At 38.5% G+C, this 11450-nt stretch overlaps 1 protein-coding gene across 1 annotated transcript; it reads left to right on the plus strand.

Annotated features, from left to right (window-relative positions):
* The first annotated feature begins 1370 nt into the window (after positions 1 to 1370).
* Positions 1371 to 3356, plus strand: LOC130721178 (uncharacterized). The gene is made up of 4 exons (XM_057571923.1): positions 1371 to 1590; positions 1691 to 1799; positions 2219 to 2281; positions 3037 to 3356. The coding sequence occupies exons 1-4, from the start codon at positions 1506 to 1508 to the stop codon at positions 3137 to 3139; spliced, it is 360 nt and encodes a 119-aa protein (XP_057427906.1). The 5' UTR covers positions 1371 to 1505; the 3' UTR covers positions 3140 to 3356.
* Positions 3357 to 11450: the final 8094 nt, after the last annotated feature.

Here is an 11450-nt window from a genome sequence, read left to right on the forward strand (position 1 = left end):
TGCTTTCCTTTTTGTTACTTGTTGTTACTTGCTTTATTTTGTTTTTGATCTGTTATGTTTTTTCTCCCTTAGTTGTAGCTGTTTTTGTTCCTTTGCCTGTTCTTTTTCTTTCCGGTTTCGTTCCTCTGTACTGGGTGCTTTGCACCGTTCCTTCCCTTTTCTTTATAATATATTGGTTTATTCTCAAAAAAAAAAAACAATATAATAAAACTCAAATTGGTCATCTCAACTTGGTGAAGATCATAAGTCAGTAGGTCATTTGGTTGAACATATTAAACCGTATGTAATCAAAGGTTGTGATGGCATCATGATTAGGGGATTAACACAATAAATTAAGGTTAATCATTCAAGTCTTTGTGATTAGGTTGGTGGGGGTGGGCTTTGTCTTGTATAGTTTTGTGGTTTGCATTGTTGTTTGTTCTTTTGGTTGGTTTGATTGACTTTTGGAGGGGGGGGGTCTATGTACTCTTTATCTATTATTATTAATAAAATTTTAATTTCGATTTTTTTTTATTGTAAACTTATCATACAGATTTGGCCAAGAACTCGATGTGATCGTTCCCATCGATTGTAATAAAATACTTCGACAAAAGTGTTTAGCGAAACGTTGAGCACGACACATCGCAGGCTTGCAGCGAAAGCGGTGATAATTATCCATACGAGGGAATAATTATATGATCTTTTGCTGCAAAACAAAGACAAACAAGCAGAGTGATAACTTTTACTTGGAGAATAAGTCATGAATCATGTTGAGAGCTCAAGATTGAAAAGAGAGAAGCTTCACGTATGATATAGGGAGAAAAATCCAATCGATGAAACAAAAATTAGATTCAAATAAAATGGGCGGACAACTCTCGAACACAATATCACGAGATGCAAAACAACAAAGAAGAAGAAGAGGCGCACAACTCGGGTCATGTGATGGTTTTAATGAAATTATCTCAGCCATTAAGATTTAATAATTGGATGGAGGAGACAACTCTTTCAAGTTACTCGTAGAGTAATGATACAGAGCCATAACCATGATTGCACAAATCATCGACTCCTATATCACTTGTTAGGGGAGATAAATGTGGAGCTCCTACTTCATACTTAAATTCTCAACAAATTTTTTTTTGATAGGCAAATGTTAGTGGTTAGTTGTTAGTAAATTAGAAAATCCCTTCAAATTTCCCTTCCAGGATTCGAACCCTGACCTTCCCCTCCCCAACCCTTATGTCCCCTATCTCTTACCACTTGAGGATATGTGGCAAGAAACTCAAGAATTTTAATTTGGTCCACTTAGAATTTAAGCAAAGCCCGGTTTATTTCCTCCGAAACCGCCACACATCTACCGCTCAAAAGTCAAAACATATAAATATGTAATTGTTTTATCAACGAATTCTACTGAAGCGCCGTCGTTCCATCTTTCTTCTTCACCTTGATAACAAAAACCCTAATTCGAGTCCACAGAAGAAGAAGACCAACCAAAATCTCAGAAACCCTAACAATCCAGGAACGCGAAAATGGGAGGCAAGTGTCCGCACCGGCACGTGAAGAAGAGAAGATACTCTCACAAAACTGCTCGCCGCACCAAATTCCTCAACATGGATATCCTTTTTGTTGTTCTCTTTGATTTTTTCCCCAACCCTAATTTTCACTTTTTCGAATTTATTTGGATCATGTGATTCTTGACTGGTGAATTCGACACGCGATGATTTGGTTTATGCGCAGCTTAACAAGCCTGATGAAGAGAGGATCCCTTTACCTGTAGATGAAGATTTGCCTGGAATGGGCCAGTACTATTGCCTGCACTGCGAGTATGTTGCTAAATTCTTATTCTTGATTCTTATGTTGTGCTTTTTTTGATTTATGTAAAAAAGTTTGCAAATTTAATGATTTTGTGATATGGGTATGAAAAGTTTAGTGTGTTAGTGTTACTAGAATACTGCCATACTAAGTGTTGACAGAGGGTTTGGAGCAACTTAGGAGAAAAATATTAGTTTACTGATTATTTAGCGCGTGTTTGGAATCTCTTCTACAATTGATTTTGAAGCTAGAATAACTTTGGGAAGAGGCTTATGTGAATAGCTTTTGTTATAGAGAAACTGATATTATTTGAATTGGGCTCAGTTCATTTTAGTTTTCGATTTCATCGTTGTATCCTCTTTTGGTCCATTCTTTTTTAGTTATTGGCTGGGTTTTTATTAAGCAGTGATTTTTCTTTTCATTTCTGCAGCCGATACTTTTCAAATGTAGCTGTGAGGGATGAGCATTTTAAGAGCAAACGACACAAGAAGCGGTATGATATCTCCCTCTCTTATTTTCAATCCTATCAAACATTCTCCCTGTGTTAATATTGGGGAAGAGTTGTTAGATTGATGGTGTCATTTGAGTTTTGAAGTTTTCTGCTTAAGAACACATAAAGCTGTTGGACACTTGGACGGAACATACCTTAGGCTGTGTTTGACTTGTATACCGAAGAGAACAGAGTAACCTGTCTTGTTCTGTTCTTATTTTTATTCTACCCTTTTATATAGAGTTAAAATATACTGCTTTTCGCACTGTTTGTGCTGATATCTTTTGCATTTTCAGTATACACCAAACATGCTACATAATCCATATATTTGATTCTGTTTTCTTCTAACGAGCTGAAGCTTGTTTCGCTAAAATATATTAAGGTTTTCGAGTTGAGTTGAACTGAATCCTAGTAAGCTCAAGCGTCATTTACCAAAATATATTGAGCTTGAGCTTAATCAAGCCGATATTTTTGTTTCATCTAGGCTCTGTCAACAAAAGGTGAAATGACCAAACCTTTAACTTCAAAATCACACAAATGTGTATGTTTGGATTCAAGTTGACATCAACTTGAAAATACATTTGAGCCAAAAGAAACAAGGAGTTCTTTTCATATTAAGGTGTCTCATAACATATGAACTGAAAACCGAGCACACAGGGTGTAATTTCGCACTAATACCAATTGCATTACGAGCATGTTAGCTGCTATCCCACCTTGTTGGAATGCTTTACTTCTGATATTGGTGTTTCTTTGTGCAGTGCAAAACAAATGATGGGACCTGCACCACATACTCAACTTGATGCGGATTTAGCTGCAGGGATGGGCATGCCTGATAATGGACCAAAGCTGATGTCTATGTAACTTTCTTCTTGAGATTGTCTGAGAAGTTGGTTTTTAGGATATGATGGTGCTAGTTAGTCTATTACACATGAGCAATTTTACTTTCAATATTTTTTTTTTGGTGTCTTGTAATTCCTCCTCCTAATATAAGCCTATTATGTATGGAGCATTTACCAGCAAAATTTTGGACGAGAGCTAGAAGAGCCCCCTTTTAGTAATTTTATTCAGAGTTATCACACTATAAATTGCTAACTAATTATAATAACAAATGTTGTGGCTTTCTAATAATATAAAAATTAGGTTAAATATGTTCTAGGTTGCTAACATATAGGATTAAATCCATGTAGGTCTTTAGAAATTTTTTTTCCATGACTTTTGGTCCTTAACGAAGCTTTTTTTAATTCAAAAAAGGACAATTGACTTCATGGTGCTCACATGATCCGTCACGTAGACTTTTTTTATATCACTTGTCTTCCTCCTCCTACCCAACCTCCACAACCACCACCCAGCTCTTACTTAACCACCACCCAGCCCTCACCAACCCCCTCCTCCCCCTCTGTTCCCCTACCTCTACAACCCCTTCCCCTTCCTCCACTTCCCCATTTTTTAACCTTTACTTGATATTGATAAGATTCTGAAGTTTTGGATTCAAGAGGAATAATTGATATTCATTGTATTGTTTTCCCCAAATGTTATTTTTGAATGTTAAAATCTTAACATTTCCAGGGAATTTGCAATTTGTTTTTCTTTTATGAGCGGAAATTTGTAATTTGTAAATTCCTTTTCTTCCCCGATTCCGGTCTTGCCCCATATGTTTCAAATGACCTAAATATTTATTACATAGTTGGACCATTAAAATCACCTCAATGTAATGTTCTAGCTCTTGTTATCGAAAGTAGACTACCTTTATTCTACCCCAAACTTGCACAGGGAAGACAACAGAGATGGAAAAGTCGTAAATTGATTTGATTTTCGGAGGTTTACCCTAGTTGCTCCTACAATTTTCACTCTCCAGCGTGAAATTTTTGTCTATTAATTGGGAAAGGGGATTATGGAGGTAGGCGAAGGGAAGGAGGAAGGGCGGGGTGGAGGCTGAGTGGTTGTTGTGGAGGTTGGGTGTGAGGAGGAAGACGAAGTCGAAGAGGAAGAAGGAGAAATAGGAGGAGAAGGACCAGATGTGATTGAAGAATTTTTAGAAGGATTAAATGTGATGTGAAAAGTCCACATAGATTGGCAATGTGAGCATCATGACGTCACTTGTTCTTATTTGAATTAAAGAAACTTTGTCAAGGATCAAAAAGTCAGGATCCGAAACATATTTAACCCTAAAAATGATTAAATAAGTGTTAACAAATACAACTAGACCATTATGTTTAGTAGGTGAAGCACTTCATATAACAACTTCTTCAAGAAATTGTTAAGCTGAAATTATTACAACCCACTTAAATCTCCTCCAGTATACTGGCAAGATACCCACATGAGTTGTTGCATTCAGGGTAAAATATAGGTTTAAATATGATTTTAGTCCCTAATATTTAAAGAGGATTCTAAGTAGGTCCTTATAAAAAAATCCTTAGCAATCAATCCTTTAAGTACATTTTTTGTTTGCAATAGTCCAATTTGAGTTTTCCCGCTTATGTTTCCCTAATTTTGACTAGTCAATGCCTACGTGCAATGTCACTCATCCTAGGTGTTATTTTTTCTATCTTCCACGTCTTCTTCTTCTTCCAACTCCCATTCACCACCCTCCTGTTCCCCAATCTCCTCCCACCACCCACCACCTTCCTCTTCCTCATTATTCCTTTCCCTCCAAAACCACCACACCATAGATTCCGACCACCCACCACACCACTTTCTTCCTCTCTTCTTCTTTTTCCTCCTCCTCCTCCTCCTCCTCTCACTCTATCACTCTAAAGAAAAACAAACCCCAAAAAGCCTATTAAGAAATAAACATTAAAAAAATTATATTCCTTCTCCCACCCCCACCATGTTCACCAAACCCAGAAATTCTCCACAAAACCCAAAAATCCAGATCCCAAATTAAAAAACTCAAACCCATAACTTTCCCTTAAGAACAACTCATCATTCACTTCAACCCACCCCCACACAATATGTCTAGGAGAAAGGTAGAAAGAAGAAAATAGGGGAGAGAGAGGTCTATGACAGATGTGTTGCGGTGTGAGTTATGCAGTATGGTCGTTAGTTCGAGCTTGGAGAAGGGGGTGATGACGTTGATCAGATCTTGGAAAAGGTTGGAACTTTGCATAGAGACCCTCAATCTGGGAGATCTCTGACTCATCCATGGTGGCCTTATCCCTCCTTTCAGTGTCAACATCAATAGTAAACAACATATCAAGGAGCTCAAGTTCTTGCGAGCCAAAATCCATGGAACGCAATCAATGCCCTCTTGGCCCGTGCAATCAATTTGAACCAACATCGTCACAACCCTTCTAAAATAAGAGTAGCTTTTTGCAAATTGAACCATAGTTCGAACCACCATCGCTGCGATTTAGGGTTTGAATTTTTAATCTAGGACAGAATTGGTCGTTCTTGCTAAGTTGGTAGGAAAGGAGAAGCGATTACCTTTTACACGAAGGAAGAAACAATTTTTAAGCCAGATGTTTAAAAAGAAGTGGAAGAAACACCAACTGAAAGATATTCAATTTCAACCAAGCCAGATGTTTAAGCCTACAACAATAGAGAATGGAAACAAGATTTTTGACCCTGAAATTTCTCCAATGTTTATCTCTTAATATGCAAAATCTTTTATGGTTAGTTTTTTCTTTAGAGTGATAGAGTTGGCAGTGGGAGGCCAGAATCTATGATGTGGTGGTTATGGAGGATGAGGAAGAGGTAGGTGGTGGGAACAGATCGAGGATAAGGATAATGGTGGGTGGGCTGGTGGAGGAAGAAGAGGTAGATAATGAAATAAAATTTAGTCAAATATAGTTGTCCACGTGGTAATCATAGTTAGATATAGGTGTGCACGTGTAATTTTCACATAATTTTAGCCCTTCAAAATTCACTTTAAACAAATTAAGTTCCTCTCCCTTTTCGCATTTTCTTCCTCCTCCCTCTCACTCATCGCCTCTTCCTCACAGGGAAGTTGTAGCCTTCATTCACCAAAAGTATAGGCGTCATCCCGTGGGATAGAGCAACCTTTCAACCTAGAAGTCGTTGTTTTGTTGTAATCTTGCAATTGCTTAATAGGAAGCGTTCTTTCTCGACAGAATGAGAAGTTCCATCAGTGAGACGTGAATAAAGAAAATGCATCACCATGCGATCCTCGGTGAAAACCGTCATAACTTGGAACTATATACATGCAGTGTCTGATATGAATGCTACAAATGCAAATCTATTTGGAAATCTTGTTAGTTTTAGTTTTATATAGAGGAGAGAGAAGGTTTGAGTGCGGTGGTTCGCTAGAAAACATGGTGGAAGAAGAGGTGATGGGTGTGAGTAGGAAGAGAAAAAAAGAGGGGAAATGGGAGAATAACTAAATTTGATGAAAGTGAATTTTGAATGGCTAAAATGATGTGAAAATTACATGTAGACACTTATATCTTACTAGGATTGTCACGTAGGTGGGTGTCTAAGTAAAACATATTTCTAAAGTGATTGGTGATGTCATAAAGACTATTTTCAAAAAAAATAAAAATTCGTGGTCTTCTCCACACACTTTGTCCTCTTCAATCTTCAGTCTGGGAATGCCTCTGATAGCTTCCTTAGCTATGACCTTCTACATGCTTTTAGGGTTTAGATGCCCTAGTTTTTGATGCCATAGTTTTGCTTCATCTTCCTTTGACACGAGACACACTGAAGTCATAGCTTTGTTCTGTGGAGACCACATGTAGCAGTTGTCTTTGGATCTCACTCTAGCCATGACCACATCCTCATTCTCATCAATGACTTTGCAGCCAGCTTTGTTGAATGAAACATTCAGGTCCAAGTCGCACAATTGACTTATACTGATTAAGTTTGTTGTCAATCCTTCCACCAGTAGTACATTATTCAGATTTGGAGAGCTACTACTAACTATCTTCCCAGATCCCTTGATCTTTCCTTTAGCACCATCATCAAAAGTAACATAACTGGTAGAATGTGGCTTGATATTGTCAAGATACATCTTCACACCTGTCATGTGCCGGGAACAACCACTATCAAAGTATCAATCGTCCTTAGAAGATACTCTCTGAGAAGTGTAAGCAACTAGTGTTGTGGCATTGTTCTTAGGTTTCCACTATCTTCTCTTTGGACTAGTATAGGTGTGCATCTGAGTAATCTTCCAATTTTGAGGAGCCCCATACAGCCTGTAACAATAGGGTCTTATATGTCCTTGCTTACCACAGTGGTGACATATCCAGTTTGAGCTTCTCATTTTCTGAACTAGAGGATAAGAATAAGGAATCTGACGATACCCATGTCGAACACCATGTTTTGACATTTGGTTTGACACCTTGAACTTAGTCTTCTTCTCAGCTGGAATGAACTTGTTACTGACCTTTTTATTTTATCTGATGTGGAGCCTTCAGCATAGCCTTAGCCTATCATATCCTTTGCCACTTTTCTTGTTTCCATAATCAATTCAAACACATCAGTTCCTTTATTCAACATATGAATAGATTTTATCATACCTTCAATCTTTGAATTCAACACAGTGACTTCTTCTTGAAGATTGCCATTTATGATCAGCAAGTTCTTTTTCTCAATCTCCAGATCTTTGATAATTCCTTCCAATTTCTTCCCTTTTTCACATGCATTCTTCCAGTTATTGAATAGAAGTTTATAGGTTTCAGCAAGTTCCTCCTCAGATATCTCACCATCACTTGACTCTGTTTCAGAGTTGAACTTCACAGTAAGACCTATGACTTGAGGTTCATCTTCCTCTTCTGTGTCATCATGAGACCAAGTTGCCACCATCCCTTTTCCTAGATTCTTTAGATATGTTGAACATTCTGCTATAATATGCCCATATCCTTCGCATTCATGACACTGGACTCCTTTGCCTTTGTTGGGTTTGTCTTCTTCCTTGTTTCTGCGAGCAAAACCAGAGTTCTTCCCAATGTCCGACCGTTTGTCTGGCACATTTGGTCTAGGTCTTCTTTCAAACCTCCTCATAACTTTGTTGAACTTTCTCCCAAGCAATGCAATTGCCTCAGACAGATTTTCATCAGACTCTTTCTCACTAGAATCATCATCATCTTTAGCCTTTAACACAAATGATATACTCTTACTCTTCTTGTCTGGCCTTTCATTCAATGGCATCTCAAAGGTTTGCAAAGAACCAATTAACTCATCAACTTTTATGTTGCCAATATCCTGAGCTTCCTCAATTGCCGTCACCTTCATATCAAATCTCTTAGGTAAAGACCTGAGAATTTTTCTAACCAACTTTTCCTCATACATTTGTTCTCCAAGAGCAAATGATGCATTTTCCATGTCTCGTACCCTCATGTGAAATTCAGAAACAGTTTCATCCTCCTTCATCTTCAGATTCTCAAACTTAGTGGTGAAAAGTTGAAGTCTTGACACTCTCACTCTTGCGGTACGTTCATGAGCCACCCTGAGGATTTCCCAAGCATCCTTAGCCATAGTGCAGGTGTTGATCAATCGGAACATGTTCTTGTCCACTCCATTGAAGATAGCATTCAGTGCTTTTGAGTTTGCTAGAGCCTCATCATCTTCTTCTTTGGTCCATTCTTTCTCAGGCTTCAGTTCAATGGTTGAAGTTCTTTCTTTGTCACTCTTCACCGGGTGCTTCCAACCTCTGACAATAGATTTCCATGTCTTGCTATCAATGGATCTCAAGAATGCAATCATTCGTGCTTTCCAGTAGTCATAGTTAGAGTCATCCAAGATTGGTGGCCTATGCACAGATCTTCCTTCCTTGCTGTTGTCCATAATACCAGAAGTATCTCCCTAGATCTCACCCAATAGTAGAACAGGGGTACCTGCTCTGATGCCAATTGAAATTCTGGCAACCGTAGGACAATTTGTTCTACCAGATGTCTAAGACATCTTGTATAACATTACAAAAGCACAGTGAATATTGCAGCAAGATATATGACTGAAAAACTAAAAACACATAGGAAATTGTTAAACCAGTTCGGTACAATATCACCTACGTCTGGAGGGTTTTCACCCAAGAGAGATAATCCACTATTATAGAGAAATTGTACACAAAAGGTCTCACAGGAACTGCCCCAGTTCAACTACCTTTTCTACCTAACTCTACCCGTGGAATATTACTTAGGTCTCCCCCTAAGTATGACAACTCCCTCTCACTCTCTCTCACAATCACTGTCACAGTGACTGAACTCAAGTATGAGTTACAAAGACAGATCTCAAGATCACACAGTAAACACTCAACTCTTAGCTCACAACAATTGCATAAAGCTGCTAAGGGTACAAGAACAATATGAACTCAATAAAAATCCTAATACAATGATACGTTCGATACCTAGAGCCTAGGTCTTGGGTCTTCATATATAGTCTTCCATGCCTTGTCTTCATTGGGCTTGAAGGATCACACGGTCCATACACAAGATCAGGAAGTTGTTATTGGAAACAACCTAGTAACAAATCTGCACAAGATCTTCGAACAATCAATAAATAAGCAGATTCTAACTTCCATAAATAGCTCCAAATACACAAAGAATATTCCTTGACGGCACACTGAAGCTTCCAGCAAAAGCCCTAAGTTGAATACAAAGCTTCACAACCAACCAACTCACAACAGATACTCAGGGACATATGTCATAGGCTCTGATGTTACAACATCGGGTCCGACAAGTTGGCACACAACATACTTAGCTAAAATTCAAACAATCAAACAAAGGAACAACAGTTCTCGTGACCCGTCGTTGCGTTTGGGGCTTGAGCATGAAAAGGAGTTGGGGTGTGATCGAGCTCATGTTGGGATGGAAGTTCTAAGAAATGGGGAGCATCAAGTTAGCGAGTCGAATGTGGGGGATGGTCATGTCCTTGGTGGAGTGGGGGTTTGGAGAAGGGCCAACCCCAGTCTCCGGGTGTAGCGATGGTTTGCAAAATTTGGAGACGACGCCCAGCCCAACGGGGAAGGATGGTGGGTCACGGCGTGGTCGCCAGCCGCAATAGACAGGTTGAGCCGCCGCGAGATTTTTTAGAGCCCGTCGCTCCCGAGGATGGGGTTACTACTAGGGCGAAGATAATTTGGTTAGTTGGAAAGGAACTCGGATTGCGTCCTAGAGGCTCAGAAGATCTTATGCTTAAGGATTTATATGCTCAGGTTAGGCGAGATCACCCTTATTTGATTTCAGTGTGTCTTGCTTTGGGGGCGTGTTAGTTTGGTTTTGTACGTTTTGCTTTGATTATCTCGCTTAGTTTGTACTCATGTTGCTTTTTTTCTCATTAATAAAAATTTGCCTTAAAAAAAACCCACTAGTAATTATAAAATAACCGTCACTAAACGTTATTTTTTTTCAGGGGGACTAAAATCAAACTCGCTTACAAACTCATGGACTAATTTGACCATTAACTATATATATATATATATATATATATATATATATATATATATATATATATATAGGGAGCATATCAGGTGAGAGGAGTGTGTTATTGTGAGAGGTGAGAGGACCCAATAATAACCCTTTGATCTTGATAAACGGTTAGGATCAATTCCAGTCTAGAAAATCCACGTGACTCTTTTTAATGTTTATCTTACAAATTCCACTCCTTCTTCTTGCGCGTGAACCACACCCACCGTTCGTCTTCTCTGCTGTGCGTTTTATTGGTTCTGGTTTCTCTTCCTTCTACCATTGCCACCGATTCTATATCTTGTATTCCTGTTGGATGCCTTCTCTTTCCTTTTTCAATTTTGTGTATCAAGATGCAATTTCAACACTTACCCAGCATGAAACCAATATTCAATCATTCTCTCCGTCCAATATCCTCATGCTGCTACTGATTTTGGGTATTTTGCAATTTAAAATGATCACCATTTTCACTTGGGGTTTTGCTCTGTGCTTGCAACAATTGATGGTAGGAAATACAAGCCTCAAGCCTATTCACCCATGGCATGACTAATTCATGGAAAAAACAGGGAATACGATGATGGCGATGAGAATAGGGGAGTTGGGTTTGGCACCCCATCTATGGGGCTTGGCACCCCACTTTATCAAATACGGAATTTAAAATTCTGTATTCTCCCTATTGAATACGGAACTTAAAATTCCGTACTGTATTTAAGCATGCGTGTCACATTTTCAACCACTCATTATATACTAAAACAGATACGGAATTTTATTTTCCGTATTGATACGGAACTTTAAATTCCGTATTTAATAAAGTG

Source organism: Lotus japonicus, chromosome 5, assembly GCF_012489685.1.
Source record: "Lotus japonicus ecotype B-129 chromosome 5, LjGifu_v1.2".
In the NCBI taxonomy this organism is placed as follows: Eukaryota; Viridiplantae; Streptophyta; class Magnoliopsida; order Fabales; family Fabaceae; genus Lotus; species Lotus japonicus.

Coding starts and splice junctions, on each gene's coding strand:
- LOC130721178 (XM_057571923.1), top strand. CDS start 1,506: ATGGGAGGCAAGTGTCCGCACCGGCACGTGAAGAAGAGAAGATACTCT. Junction 1,591..1,690: donor CACCAAATTCCTCAACATGG/ATATCCTTTTTG, acceptor TGAATTCGACAC/GCGATGATTTGGTTTATGCG. Junction 1,800..2,218: donor TACTATTGCCTGCACTGCGA/GTATGTTGCTAA, acceptor TCATTTCTGCAG/CCGATACTTTTCAAATGTAG.